Source organism: Corvus moneduloides, chromosome 5 (assembly GCF_009650955.1).
Source record: "Corvus moneduloides isolate bCorMon1 chromosome 5, bCorMon1.pri, whole genome shotgun sequence".
NCBI classification, from domain to species: domain Eukaryota; kingdom Metazoa; phylum Chordata; class Aves; order Passeriformes; family Corvidae; genus Corvus; species Corvus moneduloides.
The window spans coordinates 63445011-63467744 of NC_045480.1; the positions used below are offsets into that span (position 1 = coordinate 63445011).

At 49.1% G+C, this 22734-nt stretch overlaps 1 protein-coding gene and 1 long non-coding RNA gene across 5 annotated transcripts; one reads left to right on the top strand and one right to left on the bottom strand.

The window, feature by feature from the left end:
- Positions 1-208: 208 nt before the first annotated feature.
- On the bottom strand, positions 209-11083 carry NOCT (nocturnin). Its single transcript, XM_032109672.1, has 3 exons — positions 10815-11083; positions 3136-3405; positions 209-2290 (listed from the first exon to the last, which is right to left on the bottom strand). Exons 1-3 carry the CDS (start codon positions 10981-10983, stop codon positions 1455-1457), a joined length of 1275 nt encoding a protein of 424 aa, XP_031965563.1. The 5' UTR covers positions 10984-11083; the 3' UTR covers positions 209-1454.
- Positions 11084-11179: 96 nt separating this feature from the next.
- LOC116444349 lies at positions 11180-18442 on the top strand. Of its 4 annotated transcripts, none has more exons than XR_004240285.1 (3): positions 11180-13657; positions 14101-14440; positions 14954-18442. It is a non-coding gene; the product is annotated as an uncharacterized LOC116444349 (long non-coding RNA). The 4 variants fall into 4 exon arrangements; XR_004240286.1 differs by having other exon boundaries at positions 14161-14440; XR_004240287.1 differs by having other exon boundaries at positions 14235-14440.
- Positions 18443-22734: the final 4292 nt, after the last annotated feature.

The window sequence follows — 22734 nt, forward strand, 5'->3', positions numbered from 1 at the left end:
TGAAATTTGGACATTCCAAGTTGGAGAAAGAATGTGTGCTGTGAAGGCAAAGCAGCCATGGCACCCTGAGATTAGGGTTAGGGGTGGGGAAAAAGAGGTCTGGAAGGGGAAACATTAGCACCAACTTGAAGCTCAAACTAATTGAGACATGTCACCTCCTTGGCAACAGGAACTTGGAACAGGGAAGTGAGAAAGACAGCAGCAGAGATAAACTTCTTTCTAAAGTGTTTTATTAATAAAAACCTGGAACATTTAAGGGTTACTATGCACCCTACTTCACATGGAAATACTGCTTTATTTGCCCTGCCATATCTTCCTCAACTATCTAAATGTCAGCCCAACTCCCAACTGTTGTCTCTCTTCCTTCCTTTCTTCCTACGTCATTTTCCAGCATAACGGCATGTTTACAATCCATATATGCAATTCCTATGTCACCAGTGAGTATCACAGGAGTTACTATACTAACACACCTCTGCTGTAACCCAGATGGTCACAGGAAGAGGCTCCTGAACACTATCACTGTACAATTTCCAATCAGATGCAGGATCACCAACTTCTCTCAATAAATAAATTACAACACGTTCCAGTGTAGCTTTAGATTCTGAAGATAAATAAATCTTTCAACACTAAGATTGGCCCTTTACAGAAACGGCAAGATTGACAAGACTACAAATTTAAATCATTTACAAAAATAATACGCAGAGCAGAGGAAGAAGTAGTCCCTGGTTAGCTGTGTCCTCCAGAGCGAAGCACAGAAAAGATGAAGGTACAGTCACTGTGTACATGCCTACAGGCTATATCCATGTGACAGACACATGCACACAGTTCTGGAAAAGTGACGGTATTACTCTAGGTCATAGCCTCTGTTTCCTCACCTGCTCTTACTGGAGGGGGCCTTCCTCACACTTCTAATGAATTTGTCATCTCAGGTCATAGAAAAATGACAAGATCACACTACTATGAGCTTAGCTTTTTGTCTAAACTGCATTAAACTTCCTTCATATTGCAACAGAAAAAGATTTAAGAGACTCTCACTGGGTAGTCAAACCTCACTCTCTTTGGTACTTGCAGAAGCTTAACATGAAAGAAATAAAATTAGCATGCTGTCAGGGCAAGTTGTTTCACAAACAGAAGTGTTTTGATTTAAACACTAAGGCCTCCATATTCATTAGAGGATTAAATCTTTAAACAGGGGGCTTAGTGATAGAGCTCATTTGCCTTCTAGTTTTCAAATCCTGACATGGCAAGAAGACCATGACGAGAACACTGGCTTCTTTCTTTCTCCCTAGAAGGCTGCACATTGAGGGCTGAACAGCGTTAACTCCAAGCAAGTGCCTTAATGGTTAGTCAACAGTATTTCCTCATCTTTCAATAGCATCCAGATTCAAAGGCTTTCTCTAAAATAAAAGACTGGCGAGTTCAGACACTGCAATACCAGGTGGCATTCCAAGACATTACAGCAGTCTGTCAGGGTCTTGATTAAAACTAAAGTCACACACGAGGGACAGGTGATCGGAAGGGTAATTGAATGAGGGCAGCCTGTTGGGCCCAATTTGCTCTTCAGTCAGCAAGCCCAGGGCTGAATTCACATTCAAGGCATGCTGGGAATACCAGATATAATCCAGTGTGTGCCGGCACTCTCCAGAGGGCCGGATTTTCCAGGTGGTGTAGGGGGGCTCCGACTGTCCATCAGGGCTCAGCAGCTTGTATGCACTGTTTAAATTGAGGCTGGAGTTGGAAAACTCCCTGTAGACCTCCTCGGTTGGCTCTGCATTGAAGTCTCCACAGACAATCAGGGGGATCTTCGCTCCTTGGGTGATATTTTTCAGGTTCTGGAGGAGGTCGCAGCCCTGAGCAGAGCGGAACCTCTCCCAGCCCGTGCGGGCTTTCAGGTGGGTGACAGCGATGCAGAAGAGTCTCCCAGTTTCGTGGCACTTCAGTGTCTGAGCAATGGCCACCTGGTTGGTCTTCAGCTTCATGGCCGTCAGCCGGATGTTGGCACTGTTGACGAGCTCAAAGCGCTCCTTGAGGAAGAACATGGCGCAGCCATCTGGCCCGTTGTTGTGCTCCACATCCAGGCACGGTGACCACGGCTTTGGGAAGAAAGTGCACTGGTAGCCCAGGCGGCTGAGGAGCGGCTCAAAGGTGTCAAAGTAGTGGTCAACTTCCTGAAGGCACAAGATGTCGGGCTTGTATGCAAGGATTTCCTCCAGGATGAGGCATTTCCTCTCCTCCCATTTCAGAGCTTCCATGGGGCACTGAACAAAGTTGTCTTTGCCTTCCCCAAGAGCTGGAATCAGCAGGGAGGGGGGACAAAAAACCCAAAGTTATTGATAGCTGAAACAGCCTGTCATCCTCCAGGTTTTATCAGTTTAAATGCAGGTCATGGGTTTTTCAGGAGTAGCTGGTTACTTTAAGGGTACCAGATTTACCAATGGGTGTGAGAACCCCTCCTCAAGTCACTGGAGTCACTCCAAAAAAATTAAGTTCCTTTTACAGATACAAGTAAAAGTTTTCCCCCCTCTGCCCACTACACAAGGGCAAGTACTTCCACATGTGGCTGCTGCAGCTTAAGCCAAAATAGAAGGAAGTGGGTTAAAAGTGACTTAACTGCAAAAGGTAAGGCAGTTCCTACGAAGGGAATTTCCCACCCCAAAAGATTTTAAGATGAGGCTGTTGCACAAGCCAATTTACAGCCTTGACTCAAAACTACCAGTTAAAATTATTTTTAAGCATTGAGAATTCCCATAGCAGATCTGAATTTCTGGATAGTTCACCAATAAGGTAATCAGAAACTGAAGAGAAACTTTACAAATAAAATTTAGGAAAAGAATGAGTCTTCTCTGGGGTTAACAACCATCTATAAAACTGATGGGTCACAGCTTTTAGAATACACTGTATTCAGTTAGGATAGGAATTCAGGGCTACCTTCGGCATCAGAGTTGCGAGGAAACACCTTTTTTTTCTCTCCTATGGGACAGAAGGAAAGCCACTACTTCAAGTACTCAAAATATTCCCCCTGGCCCTCAGTCTCATGTATCTCATGTAGTTCACTCCTCTCCCTTTGCTCTGCCAGGGTTTTCATTCATGCATTTGGTCTCAAGGTCATACCTTGAGCTCACAAGCATCTCCTACCTTGGGCAAGGATGTTCCACTGCATGACCCGGATGGGGCGGTGGTTACAGGTAGTATTCTTCTTCAGGCTCACGAAGTTCCTCTGAAACCGGGGCGGCCGCTTCTGCAGAACAATCTGACATTCCTCCAGCAAATCCTTGGGGTCTAAAGGATCCAGCCGTGCTGAGTCCAGCTGCTCCAGGCAGTCCTGGTGCTGGGACACGGCACCACTGCTCAGCGTCTTGGCGAGCACACTGTAGAGCCGGCTGGTGCTGTTTCCCATGGAACACACTGCAAGGGAAAAACAGGCGTTAGAGCTGGTCCACCACAACTCTTCTCATCACTTGGGTGCCTTGTTGCAGCCATTGGTGGTTTGTGCAGGAGCCTGTTCCTGAGTCTGAGACAAAATAAGAAGGATGCAGAGATAGGGTTAGTCCCGTTCAGTCTCATGTTCTGCCTGTCATCAGGGGCTGCAGCCTGCAAACAGCCTGGTTTAAGACATCATGCTGCTGTCTTCTAAGGCAATAAAGAAGTCTTTCAACCAGAAGAGTGTTACAGTGGGGATACTGCAACACGCATATCAAACAACAAGGCCCGTGGAAAAGAGATATATATGGACTGATTCTAGATAGATGTTTCAGAGAGATGTTTATTTCTCCAGCTGCATGGCTGGAGCTCTGCTGAGGAACTGCTGCAATCACGGGACCCGAGGGTCCTTGCCCACGCAGGGGAACACAAAACAACCAACCAATGGGGAATGAGGCTGACCAGGGGCCAGGGAAACCCCGTGTCTCCCCCCCAGGGCCCCTTCCCAGGACCACATGGCAGGGGGAGAAGGGACCCCGACATTTCACCCGTTTATTTTTAACAAAAAGAGATTTAAAACTTAACATTGAAAACAACTGGATAAACATAACAAAAACAGTTTCAAAACAAAACAAGCCACCCTCCTGAGTCTTTAAATGTCCAAACAGATTCTCTGGAACATCTTAAGGGTGACAGAAGGGAGACAGGACTCTCCAGGCATGCTTTGTGGGGAAACTGAGGCAGGAGAGGGTTTCTTCTATTTGTACCTGTTGGAACTCTAAACAACAAGGGTTAATTTCTTCCCTCCCCCTCTTCATCCCCCACTCGGCATTGGAAAGGGATTTTTGGGGAAACAATTGGCAAAGGTATGGTTTTGAGGGAAACCATGGGTGAAAAAACAGATTGGGAATACACTGGGGGTAACAGGATATAGGATAAAAGGGAAAGGTGGGATTAGGAAAGGGAGACTGTAGGGGGGGCTTATAATGGAAATATTGTCTAACATGACTACAATTTTTAGCATATATACTGCCTTTCACAGAAACACCATCAGGCCCAGTGACTTCTGTTGCTTGTAACCCTTTTCTACCTTGCACAATTTTGAACTCTACTACTTCTCTAGCTCCTAAACTTGAGATGTATTTTTCAGGGTCATTCTTTTTAATAGCAGTTCTATGAACGAATATGTCTCCTTGGCTGTCACATCCTGTTATAAAACCATAATTTTGTTTAACATTATACCATTTTACTATTCCTAAAACCTTAGCTATGGTGATTTTTTCCTTTTTTCGAGTGGTTGCTGTTTTCTGTCTCGCTGCGTTTTTGCTTTCTCTTTTACTTTCGCTCACTCCTGTGTTGGAATTGCCAGGGTCGTCAGTGCTGCCAGGGCCGTCAGGGCTGCTCGTGCCTGCGCGCTCTTCCTGGGATCTCATTCGGGGCTGCGCGGGCCGGGCCAGGCCACGCCACTCAGCTTCCCGCGCGCCGCCACCGCCTCTGCTCTCAGCGGCACTGCTGCTGCCTGGGGCCGCATCCACATCATGGCCAGGCCCCCAAGTGACGGCCCCCTTGCGCCCTGCTCCAGCGCGCGTCTCAGCTAGGCGTGGCTCCGCTCCGCTGCCACCGCCACCAGCAGCTGCCCGCGCGCCGCCCCCCTCCGTCAGGCGTTCACGGGGCTCGCTCCACCACGCGCTGCGCGGGGCCAGGGGGACACTGCCGGGTTGCCCGGCTCCCGCCGCGCCTCGCTCTGCTGTTGACACTGCAGCTCACGCTGCACCGCCCATGCACAGGAACTGCCTCGCTGCTGCTCGCAGAGCTCTCGGTCCACGTGGCCTGGGTCACACAGACTCTGAGGCAGGCTTCCCTTCACCAGGACACAGCTGACATTGTTCAACAGTCTCAATAATTAAATAATATTCATGAAAATATTCTTCCATCGGCATATATTTTGACTCAGAAATTAACTGTGTCCAAACAGTCTTCCAAAAGTCTTTGGTAAGAATTGAATCCCAAGAAATGCAGAAAAAGTTCTTAAACAAGCATGAAAGGAAATGTTTCAGTTCCTTTTGAGCATGAATTAAGCTAAAATTTACAAATCGTTGTTCCAGAATCTTTTCAAGTTTAAGATAAATGTCCATATGCAGCTCTGAAAGCCAAGAGTCTTTCCACGGTTCCTCCATAGTTTAGAGATGGAATAGCAAAACAAAACCAAGAAGAGGAATCCAGAGTTTACTCACAAATTAGTTGCCGTCCTTAGGGATCGGGGATCGTTCTGCTCGCATTATCCACCATTTGTTACAGTACGGATACTGCAACACGTGTATCAGACAACGAGGCCGGTGGAGAAGAAATACATATGGACCAATTCTTGATAGATGTTTCGGAGAGATGTTTATTTCTCCAGCCGCATGGCCAGGGCTCTGCTGAGGAACTGCTGCAATCACGGGACCCGAGGGTCCTTGCCCGCGCAGGGGAATACAAAACAACCAACCAATGGGGAATGAGGCTGACCAGGGGCCAGGGAAACCCCATGTCTCCCCCCCCAGGGCCCCTCTCCCAGGGCCACATGGCAGGGGGGAAGGGATCCCGACAGAATAGCAGGGCTAAGATTAACTCTGCACATGTAGAAACCACAATAGAGCATACCTTTTCCCTGTTCACATAGGAGAGAGCCCAGCAGTGGACAAATGCTGCCTGCTCCTTATTTCATGTGCACCATTGGCTTCTGATGGAGATAGCACTCTGTATGGCCTGGTACCGTGCCTATCTAGGATGCCTCCAGACTGCAGACTATGGCCTGCAGGACAGCCAGCAGGGTGACTCATTCCCTCAGGTTAGTATTTAGTCGGAATCTCTGATCACAGTTTCATTTACCCCCAAAGCAGTAACGTTGTCATGAGCATGAAGCAGCCAGATGCTTCTGCTGGCTTAGATCTCAGGATGTGGAGTGGAGAAGGCGGTGTCTCTAGCTCCCCTTCACATCCTTATGTTCATTCTCCTCACCTTCCTTTCTCCCTTTATCTCCTCACTCCTTTGTGCTGTGCCCCAGCTCAGCAGTTTCCAGCACTCCCTGCAGTCCTCCCTGGGCCCCAGCCACCTCCTGGTCCTTTGGCCATCTTACCCACATGACCTGCACACAAGCTGCTGTCCCCAGCTCTCCCTGCTAATGCAGCTGGCCCTCACCCAGCCCTGCATCTCCTACAGGGAGGTCTCCCTATCCTACATGGGGTCACAGCTGTCAGGGGACGGAGACACACGTGTGTCCCTGCTCTGTTTTGTCCTTTGGCTTATGCACAGTTTGTGGTATTTCTACACTGTGTGTGCCCCAAAGAGCTCTCCAACCATTTCTCAGGGAGAGGGCTTTGCTCCTTCAAACACAGGCAGAATGGGCAGTGCTTGCACCACAGCAACTTGCTGACTGAGGCAATGCTGACTGAGTTTTGTTGCTGCCTCAACTTACTTATTTACTCTGAATGCCTTTTACAAAGGGAATCTTAAGCAAAAGAACTTCAGTGTTGCACTACTGTTGGCTCACAGTGGTTTTTAAGTACGTTTATTTGTACATTTGAGTTACTTAAAAAAGGAAGAGGATGAAATTGTCATCTTGTGCTCACATCTTGCAGCAGATTTGGGGTGCTACCCAACACACCTACATGTTCAGATTGGACTACAGCACTACCACTTATAAGAGCTGGTGACAGATGTACAATAATGACAGGCTAGAGGGACAGGCAGGAAGATGGATACCCTCACAGTTCAATAAACATACTCAGGAGGAAAAGAAAGACTCTGCAGTATAAGCCTCACGTCCTTGTATTTAGGAAAATACATACTTTTAAAAGACACTAAAAACTACTTGCTTTAATGTGTGTTTTGTATGTGTAAGCCCATGGAACAGTTCTAAGAAAGTTGTGAACTTGGAATTTAGATTAGATATAGGATGTTTCTCCTCATCTCCATCCTTTTAGTTAAAGTTTAAAGTACTAGGAGTTCCTCAAACTGAGATGCAGTCTTGAGCTCACACACACAAATGTCTTTCTAGGGAAGCTATGTGCAGTGTTTCAGTTTCTGCAGTCTTTCTCAGTGTACAATTCTTCTCAAGAAGCCAAGTACTGCTGAAGTAGAAGAAATGGCATTTAATAGTGAGGGAAAACACAAAATCCCTAAGCTGGACCCTTACACAGCTGTGAGAGGATAGGGAGCAGGAATGAAAGCATGCTCTGTGCTGGATACAGAAGGGTACGGTTTACACACAACCAGGGCTGCGAGGCAGCCATGCAGAAACCCCAAAGAAATCAATCGAGCTTTTAATAGAAGCTCCACAGGGAGCCACTCACCTATTTTTAGGGTAGGTACAATCCACAGCTAAGCACTGCAACTGCAGATAAGCACACAGCGTTTTCTGCTGCATCAGGGGTGCTGTCAACAGCTGAGTACAGCCCCTGCCGTGCCATGGATGCACATGGCTCATGTGGGGCTCTCCAAAGGAATACTGGGAAATAACTACCCTCCAAGAAGCCATTAGCAAGATCTTAGGCTGTCTGTGGCTTGATCTGAGTCAGAGGGATGATGCTGAAGGGACAAGGTAGGTGTAACACAGCTGGAATCAAAGGTCTGTTGGCAAAGCCCTGAGCAGCTTACAGCTGTTACAGCAGGATCAAGGCTAAGTTCAGCCTCCACCTGCCAAGCTGCAAAAAAAGCTAAAGTATTGTCTAAATCTCATCATCCCTGGGATCCTGGGGTATCCAGCTCTTTATAGGGCATAAAGCATAGCCTAACCTGTGCTATGGCCCAGAACTGATCTGACAGCTTTTAAAGTCAGTCATGTGTCAGGAAGGAAAAAGAGCTTCAGTCTTCTTTTGAGGAACCAGAGAAGATTGCGTGAAAGAGGGTCTGGACTGTAAATTAAGCAACTTCGGTCCTGGTATAGGTGGCTTGAAAGCTCTTGGCTGAAGGAGGGGGGCTCCTTGGGATGATTCCAGCTTAAGATGACTGCTGATCTGCATAAGTTCTTTGTCCCGAAAGTGCTGAAATCATGACAGCATAGACTGAGGTATTCTACAGAATAGGGGTCAGACCAACAACCTGAATACGAAAACTCCAAACACAAAATTCATTTTGTTATTTCTGCAATGTTGAACCATGTCCACAGCAGTCCAGCTGTACAATACAAGGTCACCACTTCAAAATCTTACAGTGCAAGTTAAGTGATCTGTAACTTCCTGGGATAATGTGTTCTGCCAGTGCTGTGACACTGTGGTGCTGGTGCAGGCAGAGGAACAAGCAGACTCCTGAGCTTGCACTGAAGCAGTGGATAGTGAACATAAAAGTGATTCTCTTAATGTGATGTAACAGGGAACAATCAACTCAGCAATTACCATTCAAGGTGCTTAAAATCAAAAAGTTCCTTCCTCTCAGCAAGGGTGGTACCTCAGCATAGTAAGGGCAAGGGAAGAATTCAAACTGTGAATTAAATTTAAGAACAGGGTGTAAAGTTGGAAGGTTTCTTGCATCATCCAGCACAGAAGAGATGAACTTCTAGGAGCTCAGGCAACAAGCCGTCAGAGACTTTATTTTAAGGACTTTGCTTCAGAGATGAGGGCTGCAGAAGGGTATTGGACCCTGACCTTTCAGGTAAGGTGAACAACATTCTCACTTCCCTTCCTTTCAGGTCATACCTCCCAGAACCACTTTCAGCTAGAAGCCCTACCTTGTATACCACAGGGCTTTCCCGGCCCGGTGAATGGCTCCCCATACCTGCAGTCTGGCCTGGTAGTTGCATCAGCCTCCACAGCCCCAGGGGCCAGCAGCAGCTAGAGATGGCCTCCCTGGAACCCCAGTTCTAGGAACAACTTGACAGGCACCATGTGACAAATTCTATGCTACAAGGTATCATACTACATGTACAACCTTTTTTGGGACAGCAATGAGAGTTTGTCAGAGCAAGGCAGAAGCTGCCTGTTCTCAACAGGCAATACCAGAAAGAAGAGGAAACCTCAAATCCTGCCTCCAGTAATATAGAGAATCAGTACTTGGCACAAGCTCTGGAAACCTTTATCCTCATGAGTGCTTTATTAATCATGAGCTCAATTCTGCCAGCTCTCAGATGCATATGCTCCTCTTCCCTGTAGTGCCATGAAGCTTCAATCCTGCCATATGGCATCCTGGCCTGGCATCAACAGGAGGAATGGAAGCACCCTGCCCCACCCTGGCTTTTACACCCCTCCTGTAACAGCAACAGCAGGGAATGAACTCACTTCACCCCAACCCCAGCTGAGGGCAGTAGGGGAAAGTGGATCTCCTGAATGCCAGGTATGTAATACAGCCTCAAACATATCGTCCAGAAAAGCTGTGGCTGCTCTACAGCTGGAAGTGTCTAAGCCCAGGCTGGATAGCACTTTAAGCAACCTGGTCTAGTGAGAGGTGTCCCTGCCCACTGAGCAAAGACTGGAACCAGAGGACCTTTAAGGTCTCATCCAACTCAAACCATTCAATGACAAAGCTTATTACCTCTCCCACCAGCAAGTCTGGAGCAATGGTGGCTGCTACCTTGGTGCCCTGCCCCAGCTTTCACAAGGAATGGCACCAGGTGAGCATCTTGAGCCATGGCCAGGGCCAACAGAGATGCCTTAAGGCTGGATCCGACCGCAGGAGTCCGGTGGGTGCATCACTGCCCTGATTCGGGTCTGGCCACAGTCACAGGGCAGGGTGCAGGGCACACGCCAAGGTAGTGTCCGCACAAGCACCCGAGGACATCTGGGCACTTTCCAAGTCTCATGTGGGGAACAAAGAACGGGGTGTAATTATTTAACGGTATAGACAAGTAGGGACCTGATGGCTGCTGCTGCCTGCCGTAGAGTAACCTGGGCTGTTCCCACACACTATCTTGAGTGAAAAGACCCCACTGTGAGCCAAACTCATCCTACACAAAGTGCAACGCTAAAGAGGACAGCTCAGCTATCTGAGAACATGCTCCTGCCAGCGGCACGTGGACACTGACCCTCGGGCTCACCAGACAGGTCACCCCACCGATACCCGGGTTTACTCCAAGCACCCAGCCTACATGTGGGTGCAGAGGGTGCCCTATCCCTCAGATGGAGGACACCGAGCCAGAAACCCCTGAAGTTCCGGCGGGCTGTCCGGCAGCGCCGCGATACTGCCCGCTCCTCACAGCTGGTGGGCGAACGCCACGGCCGCTGCCTTAAAGCCCAAGAGCCGGTCCAATCCCGAAGAGGTGGCTGGCGAAGGGACAAAGGACACGCTGATGCGGGCAGGACAGTCCAGATCCTGCTCCGACAGCAGCAGCCCAGCACCAGCCGCCCGGTGACCGGGGCCGCCCAGCTGTGACCCCGCGCGGTGCCTGGGGCGGCTCCGCACTCTCCTCGGTCAGTACCCACCTGTGCGGGGCGGCGCCTCCGGGGCGGGCGGACCGCCCGCTGCTGCCCGCGAGGCGGCGGGGTAGGAGCGGGGCCGCGACAGCGGCAGGCGGGAGGCCGAGGCGGCGGCGGGAGTGCAGCAGAGGGTGGGCAGCGCCGAGCAGAGGCAGCGCACGGGGCTCTGGTACATGCTCCCGGTGGGACGGAGCAGAACCGGCTGGGATACAGCGGGATCAGTTACGCAGCTGCTCCCACGCCTGCCCGGCGGCGCTGCTTATAGAGGCGGTGGCGCCCCGCGCAGGGCGTACATCGGGCACTACCACCCACACTTGAGGGGGAGACACAAGGTACAAGCAAACTCCCGCACACCGAGCCCGCCCACGGAGGGCGGCGAGGCGGCGCTTCTCCCGACCGTCCCGAGGCTCCTGCTGCCGCAGGACGCTGCGGTAGGAAGAACACGCCCCGTGGCCGCTCCCGCCTCCCCTACCTCACCGTGAAGTGGTCTGGCCCGGAGGAGGTTTCCCGCCGGTGATGTCAGCAAGGGGCGCCCTCTGCTTCCACGGACGTCACGGCAGAGTGGCCCCGCCGCCCCGCCCCGCCCCGCCCCGCCCCGCCGGGTACAGCGTTGGGCGGCCGTACGTGCAGGCCTTTGCCCCGCTAGGGAGAGGCGCTGGGCTGCCTCGCTGAGCCCTGTGCATCCCCCTCCCCACGCCCGCCACGTCCCCATGACCACGTGGAGAGAAGGACACTCTCCCAGCGCAGCATCCCGCATGTACCATCCCCTGTGGGAGCCTGCGAGGGGGTTGGGGAGAGAACAGTGGAGCAACCCCTGATAAGGGGGGTCTGGGCCCCAAAGCAGGGAGCTGGGGCTCCCTCTGTTGGGTGGTCTTGTGTCTTGTTTCCCCGGCTCCCGTGTCCTCTTTGCTCCGGCACCTTGTGTCAGACCGGAGGGGCCAAGGGCAGCCCGAAATTCCTGTGCTGAAATTAGGGCAGTGCCTGCAGCTAGTCTGAACAGGCTTCCTTCTGAAAAAGTACTGACTTTTTTTTTGACAGACCACCGAGGGGGCTTGGGGGAGGTACATGCCTTCTGTGAGGGATGCTGCTGGAAGAACTAGGACAAGCTGGCAGCATGGCATTAGACCTGGGTCTGCTTAAACGCCCCTGGCTCATTCGTCTTTTTCTCAGGCTTTCCCTTGCCAGGAAGATGGCATTAGGGCACAGCAGCTGATCCCTGTGTTTTGGTGTTCCAGTGCCTGCTGTCAAACTTGCTGCCTAGTGGGCTTAGGGTGGTTATAGCCATCCTCTGGAGACAAGAGAGAATAGTAGAATCATTTAGGTGGGAAAAGACCTCCAGGATCATCAGGGTGGAAGGTTTTGTTTGATGGGAGCGTCCTTCTCTTGGTGGGCTCCCAAGCCCCAGCAGCCCACTCCACCAACCATGCAACAGGATGGGGGACACCCAGGAAAAGGGGCACTGGGGAGGCTGAGGATGCTTCTAGTCCTGTCACATTAACCAGATGGAGCCAACAACCCACCTCTGCCACTGCCAGACAGTTCAAGGACTGATCAATATGAATAAATGGTGATCCTCAAAAGTATGGTGCAAGCATTAAAAAAGACCATTTCAGAGCAACCTCAGAGGAGTTGTCAATTCAGCAGCATCACAGGCTGGGCTCCACTGCCAAGCAGAAGTCAGGTTTTGGAGAGGATCTTACCTCTATTCTTTGTGCTGTCAGGATGAATTACCTGCAGACTGCCTGTGTGGGGTGACATGTAACCTCGTTCCAAGCTGCAAGCGAAGGGGATTTCACAGCCTCCCTGAGCTCCTAGAAAACTCTGTCTGTTTTGGTTTGGGGCACATATGTAGGCATGCCTCTGGGTCCAGAGGAAAGGGAGTTCTCACCTCTCCAGGGACTTAATTGGCCTCCAGGGCTGGAAGCAAATGCAGGGTGCCATCAGAAAGATGGGACTCGTCTTTTCCACTGGCATGTCATGAGAGCTCTGACTTTCTAGGTGCTTATCTTTCCTAAGCATAACAGCTGATCCTGCTTTCCCCAGTGCAAGAAGTGCATCTTGGCTTGGGCAACATTGGTTGATCCCTGTCCTTGTTCTAGCAGTCTTTTAATCTACTTGCAGACTATTTTTCATGGGCCTGGTCTTTCTTTATTTTCCCCTAAAAAATTAGACATGCTTCTTTCTCATCATGTCTTCTAAATCTTTTCTTATTGCTCTCTCCTCAAGCCTCTCCTTGCCCTAGCTCTTCCCCGCTGTCTCCTGCTTACAGCCCGCCACAAATTTGCTCGTCTTTCTTTGTGTTACTCTCCATTCCAGCCACATTTGTCATTGTCAGGTTGTTCCTCACCACAGACTTCATAGTGCAAGGAACTTTCCTTCCCCTTTGAAGGCAAGTGCATTGTTTGTCTTTCTTTCATCACCTGGTGCCACTCTTCTTGCCTGGATTTTGGAAGGCACTTGTTACGTGTTCAGAGATAACGTGGGAGAATATCTAGAGTCTTCTGGGTTGATGAAGGTACCAGTTAGCTTTTCTTTCTGCCTCTCTTCTACTTACTTTGCATCCTTGCTGACTTTTCTGTCTCATTTCTAGAGTTGAGTTTGATCCCTTGTACCATTCTGATGCTTTGGACCCTCTTGGCTCTGACTGATTTCATCCCAGTTTCATCCTTGGAGGCTTGTGCTGTTATTCTCATCTGTAATTTTACCTATGTGTCTTTGTTCCTCATTTCCTTTTTGATTATCAAGGCATAGATGGTGGTAGTCTCACAAGCCCTCTCCTGATGGTGTTTTTCTCTCAATGCTGTTTTTCTCTTCAAAAAGACATGTGTAGAGCAGCTGCAATTTCAAAGGTGGGTCCTAGATCTTGGTGCTTAAATTTACACCTGGATGTGTGTAGGCTCATCTAGCCCTCCCTAGGCAAAATACTCTAATGTAAATGCTTTTAAACAAAGTAAAAACCCCAAGAAAGATAATTAAACAACAGGTAGGTAATTAGTACCCCACTAACTTTTTCAGTTTTGTTTTCTGTAAAATAAAGTAGCCTGGCCTCGGCAGAGAATGCTGGGAACATGGGGGAGAAGCAGCTGGAGAGGCTGGGTGGGTGTAGTGGTGCATTCATCCCCTCCCTCTCCTCCCCCCACCGCCACGTCCAGGCTACAGTGTGATCTGAGAAAATGCTTGTTTGGCCTTCTCCTTGAAAACACTACCTGGGCTCAGTTCTTTCTGAGCTTATCAAAAAACACTGTCTGCTCTTAGGAACTCCTTAATGAGCTTCTGTTTTTCTCATGACCAGCCTTGGAAAATATTTCCCTGGCCTGAATGGTATAACATTCCTATTCTCACACTTTCAAAGAAAAGCCAAACTGTGGCCAGGCTGAAACATTGTTATGGCTGAAGCCCACTCTCTTACAACCCTATAAACATCAGTCCAAGATGGGGCCCCTTGAGCTCTCCTGGGACCGCAGCAGGCCTGTGACCAGCCATCTCCCTCTGAGGGGGACACCTCTCAGAGCCAGCAAACCCTCAGGTTGGCTGTACCTGGAGGATCACCGAACAATGATGCATCCTGGGCCAACACCCTCACTCCTCAAGGCCTGATCCTTTGCCCGTCAGGAGATGCAAAAGCATGCAAAGTGAGTATTTTCACTGACTTCTGAGGGAAATTTTTCCACAGGTAGCTTATCTTGCACTGACTGTTTCTGTCTGCATACTCCATACTGTTTGCACATATGCTATAGCAAGTCTGGAAGTTAAGTTAAATTATAGTAATAATTTAGGCTAAATGCTGTTAAGTGTCATTTCTCTGTTAGACTGTTAAGGTTAAGATATAAATTAAGGTATAAGTTAAGTTAAAGTACTGTTAAGTTTAAGTGTTGTTAAGCTTTATGCCGCATTCCTTTTTATCCTTGTTTACACTATCTTTACACACAGATACACACGCATACTTAGGTAGTTTCAATTCATTTCTGTTTTGATTGCCTGGCTTTTGTTTGGTTTTGTTGTTGCCTGCTTTCCCCTTGGGGTGCCTTAGTTGCCCTTTGTAAGTAGAGTGAAACTTGCTAACAAATCTGTTGTCCTTTGTAGTTTAATATTAAATCTGACTTTTGCTCATACCCTTGCTGGTGATTTTTTTGAATGATCTCAAGGACACTTGTTGAGGACAGAGGGAAAAGGCTGGAACCTGGATTTCTCTGCTTTCAAGTACGTGGACTACTCCTTGAAGATGTCTCAGCTCTGATTCATATCCTTTCCACTTTAAATACTCATAGAAGGGACAGAGGCTTGACTGCCATGCAAGACTGGGAGCCCTGGTTCCTTGCTGGGCTCTGCACCTGACTGGGCTTGTTTGCTCTGAAGTCTGGGCACCCTTATCAGAAGAGCAAACTTGTGACTAAGAGTTTATTTCTATGCTTTCTGTGCATGAACCTCTGTAACCAGCATTTCCCCCCCTTTCCAGAAGACCAGATAATTCTGGAAGGGAAGAGTCATTGGTGATCCAAGGAATTCATGAACTGTCCCAATGGCCCTGCCGTTTCTGGCGGGATTTGGCAAAGAAAATCCCTGACAGTAGTGGCCAAGGGGATAGGTAGCCTGGGTTTTGCTGCTGACAGATTAGACTTGGTGACAGGGGAGCTGCTGGCTTTGTGTCCTGATCAGGAGATGAGGCAGCTGGGCCCATCTCTGAGCTCCAAGTCCTCAGCTCCTGTCAGGCATTTGCTGGCATTCAGGTGCATCTTACCCTGATGGCTCTCTGTTCTGCCCTTGTGCCCCATGGAAAAACCCTTGAGTTTTCGCCAGAACTGGCGGCTCATCTTCCTCACCTCATCTTCCAGCAGATTTCTTGGAGCTGCTCACCACCTAGCAAGCTCAGCAGTCCTTAAGTAACTAATGAGTGGCAGTGCAATATGCTTGTTATTCATTTTATTTCTCTGATGACTCAAGTAGTTGCGTTTAGGCCAAACCACCTCTTCATGTGATCTCCAAGGAGGAAGGACAGAAGGTTTCCTGCTGTACTGTATATGCTTTTCTTTGCTCTTTTGAGTGTTGGCTTTCCTTAGCCATGTCTGCCCATGCTTGCATGGCAATAAAGAAGGCATTTGTGAAAGAAAAAAAGTTGCTGATGATGCATGAAACTGTTTTCCACGCATACCACTCTGTTCCCAGGACTGGGAGGAGTGGTGATTTAGCTCCACAATGTGAATCAGTGTTTGCTTGGCATTCCTTGGGGTGGTTCAAAAGCCCTATTAGCCTTCTGCAAAATCCTTCTGAAAATACACAAAAGATATTATTAATTTTAGGTACATGTGACTTAATGAAAAGAGAGAAGTTTCTTCAGGAATTGATCTCAGCTATCCCATGTGCATCTGACTCATGTTTCCACAAGCTGGGAACAGTGAGCAGATGGAGATAAGGGGTCCAGGTCAAAGGGTGCATAGTCTGTGACAAATGCTTTTTTCTTAGTTTTTTGACCTGTTCTTACCCTGGAGATGCTGATGTTTCAAATATCCTTCCCAGACTATTAATCCTTTTCCAATGCTGTGGAAATCTCAGAACCAGCAGGCTGTTATTACTTACTAAAAAATATGCTTTGACTTAAGTTTTTCCAGCATCTAATAAAAACAATGATGTCCTCAAACTCCGCTTCCTTGGGATTAGAATGATCTGTGGAAATGATCCTTCCACCTCCACTTCCTCCCAACTGGTCATCCCTGTGTCAGGAAAGCATTTGTGCTGTGTTTGGTACTGCTGCGCTAACTGCCAACATTTTCAGCTTGGAAAAGCATGCTCTGAAAGGAAACTACCATCTCTGGGGAGATGGACAGCAATCACTGTAGTGTCACAGTGCATTAACAGGAGAAAGCCTGTGGCAGTTTGATTCTGAGCAGCATGGATGGCTGTGAGCGTAGTGGTGAACTTCCTGGTGCACACATATCCCAACACCTGATTTCTCCCGTGAGCAATGCCATCACCTGGAGTGCTGGATGCTTTCCTGTGGGATGCCTTGTGCCCCCCAGGATGCCCTTTTCCCCTGTCATGTCACCAGGAGCCCTTCACCTCCCCACCATCAACCTGCTGTGGGGCTTCCTCCCTCCCTGGGCAGCAGTCTGGGAGTGCTTGCCTGCTCTCCCCTCCCTGCCTCACCTTGCTTTTGGATACCTGGGAAGAAGCTGTGAGCCAGGACTAGTGGCAAATATGGGGATCATGTTTGAGGAGGCTGCCCTGAAACAGGTTCACCTGACATGAAGTAGGGCAGAGATTTAGGTGTTTAAAACAGGCAGCATTACCACAGATAGCTGAGATAGCTTTCCAAAGCACTCAGCTCTCATTTTTCAAGCATTTCAGTCACTAAAGCATTTCACAAAGTGGAGCTCTGCCACTTGAACCCAGTATCTGTCTTGCGGAGAAATTAGTAGCAGCAAGTCTGGGTAGCAGATGGTAAAGTGTTCCAGGCAGTTAAGGAAGAGGGAACAATAGTGACGCTTAATGACATCTTGTTAAAGAAACATGCATGTCACTTCATCTCAGATATGAATATACACTAGAGTGGGGATGATTAAGTAGAGTACTTTGTATTTAGAAATAGGTGTCTGTTTGGCTTTGGAATCAAAATTTCCAAGACTTCTACGAGGCTGCCAGACTTTGTCTTGACTTGCTCAGTACCTCTCTGAATCTACTTTCTGACACTTCGTAATTTTTAGAATACTTATTTATGCTCCAAGGACCTGTTATATGCCTTTTTTTGGGCAAAATCATTTTATTTTCCTTCTATGTGTGTTAGTGACTTTGAAGGGAGCTAGTGAATAGCTCTCCTTGGAGCCACTGCAGCCACTTGTGCTGCAATGCTCACCTGTATCTGAACAAGGGGAGGATCATTCATTTCCATTTAGCACATTCAGCAATCATTTCCATTCAGCCATTAGTCTGCCTTTTGAGAGACAGAAATGGACACATTATCCATGCAGGATGACATTGTGACGTGGTTGTAGCTTTCGAACAGCTGTCAGATGTTGACATGATTTTCAGAGGTCCTTAGAAAGGTCAGGCCTGGCAGGGCTACCATTTCCTGACCTGCTGGAAAGACCTGGAACACTTACTGATACAGGAGTGGTTCATCTGCCTCTGCTTAGAGTCTGAGGCAAATGGGACGCTGATGGAGTGAGGACCATTGAAAAGCCTGGGATTTGTACAGCATTTCTAGAGCCCAAATCAGTGGAGGTGCTGCTCCTGGGGAGCTTCTGGTGGTGATGCACTTCCTGGCACACAGGCATGTAGAGGCAGCAGGAGTGGGTCTGGGGCTGCTCAGTAGCACCATTCATTGTCACTGGTCCTCCCTGGTGCCCATTCAGACATGGTCTGCAAGTGCTGCTCTCTGACACATGCTCCAAGAAGCTGAAGATCCATCCTCCTTCCCAATGACTGCTTTGGGATGTCTTAAGCTAAGATAAGGACAGTCTTCTTGACATAAGCATCATTTTTCCTGCATTGTTACTGTCTGGGCTCCTGTTGAAATGCAAAGTGATGGAGAACTGTGGTCTGACATAGGGATGCTGAGGACCCTTGGCTGGGCACTGCAATCCTCATGTAAAATGATGCTAATTTTCATCTTTGGAAATAAATGCAACTTCTATTTTTCACACTCTGTTACCCTGGTTTCATGGTACCTTGGTGCCTCAGTAAAGAAACCTGCCAGTCATCAGTTTCCAAGCCATATATTTGTAATTGAAGAGGGACTGGCATGGTGGAGCTGGCAGCCAAACCCAGGACTGGACTTTCCCCCATGGGTGTGCTCAGTGGCGGCATGCTGGTTGGGCTGCCTGGAGGTAGGACTGCAGGCAGCTCCCACCTCCTGGTGGCCATCCAGCCCTGGCCAGCATCCAGCTGTGTCTGCGTCACTGGCCCTGCTGGTTATGCAAGTGCCCCTCTACTGGCGTGACCCGCAATGGCTTTCGTAACCTGGCTGGCAGGGCTCTGGGGGGCTTTGCCCTCTACCCCAGCTGGACCCTGGCTTTCCCCAGTGTTACAGCGGGGATTACCGTAACACGCATATATCAAACCAGGAGGCCCGTGGAAAAGAAATATATATGCGGACAGATTCTTGATAGATGTTTCAGAGATGTTTATTTCCCCAGCCGCATGGCCAGAGCTCTGCCAAGGAACTCTCACAGTCTGGACTGAGGGTCCTTGCCTGCCCAGGGAAACACAAAACAACCAATGGGGAACGAGGCTGACCAGGGGCTCAGGAAACCCCATGTGTCTGTGCCCTCAGGGCCCCTCTCCCAGGGCTACATGGTGAGGGGAGGAGACCCTGACATTTCACCCGTTTATTTTTAACAAAAGAGATGTAAAACTTAACATTGAAAACAACTGGATAAGCATAACAAGAACAGTTTCAAAACAAAACAAGCCACCCTCCTGAGTCTTTAAATGTCCAAACAGATTCTATGGAACATCTTAGGGGTGACAGAAGGGAGACAGAACTCTCCAGGCATGCTTTGTGGGGAAACTGAGGCAGGAGAGGGTTTAATTTCTTCCCTCCCCCTTTTCATCCCCCACTCAGCATTGGAAAGGGATTTTTGGGGAAACAATTGGCAAAGGTATGGTTTTGTGAGGGAAACCATGGATGAAAAAACGGATTGGGAATACACTGGGGGTAATAGGACATAGGGTAAAAGGGAAAGGTGGGATTAGGAAAGGGAGACTGTAGGGGGGGCTTACAATGGAGATATTGTCTAACATGAGTACGATTTTTAGCATATATACTGCCTTTCACAGAAACACCATCAGGCCCAGTGACCTGCGATGCTTGTAACCCTTTTCTACCTTGTATAATTTTGAATTCTACCACCTCTCCATCTCCCAAGCTTGGGATGCATTTTTCAGGGTTATTCTTTTTAATAGCAGTTCTATGCACAAATATGTCTTGCTGGTTGTCACATCTTGTTATAAAACCATAATTTTTCTTAACATTATACCATTTTACTACCCCTAAGATCTTAGCTACTATGATCTTTTCCTTTTTCCGAGTGGCTGCTGTTTTCTGTCTCACTGTGTCTTTGCTCTCTCTTTCGGTCGCTCCTGTGTTGGAATTGTCGGGGCTGCTGGTGCCTGCGCGCTTTTCCCGGGGTCACGTTCGGGGCTGCGCGGGCCAGGCCGGGCCGCGCTGCTCAGTTCTCCGTGCATCGCCTCCTCTGGTCGCAGCTTCGCTGCCGCTGCCAGGCACTGCATCTCGGCCGAGCCCCTGAGCGATGACCCTCCCGCGCCCTGCTCCAGCGCGCGTTTCGGCTGGGCGCGGCTCCCTTCCACCGCCACCAGCCGCTGCCCGCGTGCCACCCCTCTCGGTCGGGCGTTCACGGGGCTCGCTCCACCACACGGAGCGGGAGGTGGGCGCTGCCGGGTCCCGCTGCTCCCGCCGCTCCCGCCGCGCCTCGCTCCGCCACCGACACTGCAGCTCGCGTGTCTCCACCCGTGTGCGGGAACTGCCTCGCTGCTGCTCGCAGAGCGGTCCACGTGGCCTGGGTCACACGGTCCCTTAGCCAGGCTTCCCTTCACCAGGACACAGCTGACATTGTTCAACAGTCTCGGTAATTAAATAATATTCACGAAAATATTCTTCCATCGGCATGTATTTTGACTCCAATATTAACTGTGTCCAAGCAGTCTTCCAAAACTCCTTGGTAAGAATTAAATCCCAAGAAACATAGAAAAAGTTCTTAAACAACCATGCCAGGAAGTGTTTCAGTTCTTTTTGAGCTTGAATCAAGCTAAAATTTACAAATCGTTGTTCAAGAATCTTTTTAAGTTTAAGATAAATGTCCAAATGCAGCTCTGAAAGCCAAGAGTCTTCCCACGGTTCCTCCATAGTTTAGATATGGAATAGCAAAACAAAACCAAGAAGAGGAATCCAAAGTTTCCAGGGTTTACTCACACAAATCAGTCGCTGTAGGGATCGGGGATCGTTCTGCTCGCATTATCCACCATTTGTTACAGCGGGGATTACTGTAACACGCATATATCAAACCAGGAGGCCCGTGGAAAAGAAATATATATGCGGACAGATTCTTGATAGATGTTTCAGAGATGTTTATTTCCCCAGCTGCATGGCCAGAGCTCTGCCAAGGAACCCTCACAATCTGGACTGAGGGTCCTTGCCTGCCCAGGGAAACACAAACCAACCAATGGGGAATGAGGCTGACCAGGGGCTCGGGAAACCCCATGTGTCTGTGCCCTCAGGGCCCCTCTCCCAGGGCTACATGGCGGGGGGAGGAGACCCTGACACCCCAGTGGCTTTGCTCAGCTCTGACCGGCCTCAGCACGAGTCAGGAAGCCCAGAATTCAGGCTGGGAAGCTCTTGGTGCTGCTGGACACACAAAGTTGGAAGCCCCCTTTTAGGCATCTGGTGGAGTTTTGGGCTTCTTGTGCCTTCTGCAGCTACCCTGACCTCAGGGCACCAGTTTGCATGTGGCTGAGTGCCCCTGACCCCTCTGGCCTGGTCCAGGCAGTGAGTTGGCAAAGCTTGAGGTTTTGTTAACTCCCAGCCACAAAGACAAGGGTTGGGAGCTGGCCACTTCCCAGGTGGCCGGCTGGGCTGTGTCCTCTCCCCAGCTGTGTGCCAGAGGGGCTGCTTTGCTGAGGTAATGCAAAAAAGTCATGGCAAAGGCAACCTGCTGGGCTGTGCCTAGGTTTATCATCCTGCAAAAATGATCTGCTTATTCGATAGCAAAATCCTCTCTGAATTCCCTACTTGCATTGCATCGAACATCATAGATTTCATTATGAATGGATTTTTGTCCTTCCAGGGCAGCTTTAAGAGACATGGAAAGGTTCTCTTCCCTCCATGGGTACACCCTGGAGTTTGGGTGAATCTGCTCTTTTCCTCAGAGAACAGCTGAACTTGCTGCCTTTATTGTGTTCTAGTTTCTTTTTTTGAAAGAAGTTCTAGTTTCACCTCTATGCCAGGGATATCAGAGGATTAATGAGGGCTCTTCCTAACAGACTTTCAGTAGCTTTAAGTCCAGAAGACATTTTGCAGAGAAAGTCTGATCTGGAGCTGATCCCTGCAGGGTGAAAGCATCGCTCTCCTTGGCACAGCATGCTTCCTGTCTTCAGGGAGCTGTCAGGGCTGTCTTCTGAATCTCTTCACTGCCATGGGTCAGTCTCTTCCGACTTCTCTTCAGCCCCTTTTGGTGCTTTACCACCCTGGGGTTCACTGTGTCACCACAGCTCAGACCTGGCTTTTGGAGCATGTGCCACCTCCACCTCCTGCTCCTGGGTGTATGGCATGGAGCAGGGCTACCCGTGACTGGCTCTGACTGATGCTGGAGAAGCGCTCCAAGGCAGCAATGGTCTGAAGAAATACTGGTTTTATTATCTCTTGACTGTTTGGTGGGTTGCCCAAGGCTCTTCTGAGATCTTGCTGAAATTGTTTAAATGATATTTCATCCTTGGCCTCTCAATATAAAGGAGGGATACACTCAGTGACTGACAAGGTGAGGGCATGGAAAGAAAGAGTCATGCAATAGATACACAAATGTGATATTAAAAACACCCCAAAGATACTTCTGGAGTAATTTCAGGATTTCTGTCTGTTGGATGGACAAGGGACAGTTTTGAATAACTCGTCCTTTGCAAGGGAACAGACACTGCCTTATGAGAGACCCTTCACCTCAGGAAATTAGGACCTTGTTCGACACTAAGTCCATTTCCCTTCCACTGAGCTGAGTCCAGGTCAGCAGAAAATTCCTCCTGAGATGGACAGTAAGCTCTGGGCACTAAAATTCATGGCAGGAACACTGTCCAGGCAACTCAGAAGCAGCCAGTGACCTAGTCCAGCAGCAAGGCAAACCTGTGAAACATAAAACATGCTTGCAAACGCAGTGAAGCCAGGGTAGTTGGTCATTAGTGACGCCAGAAAGGCTTGAATGTGTGT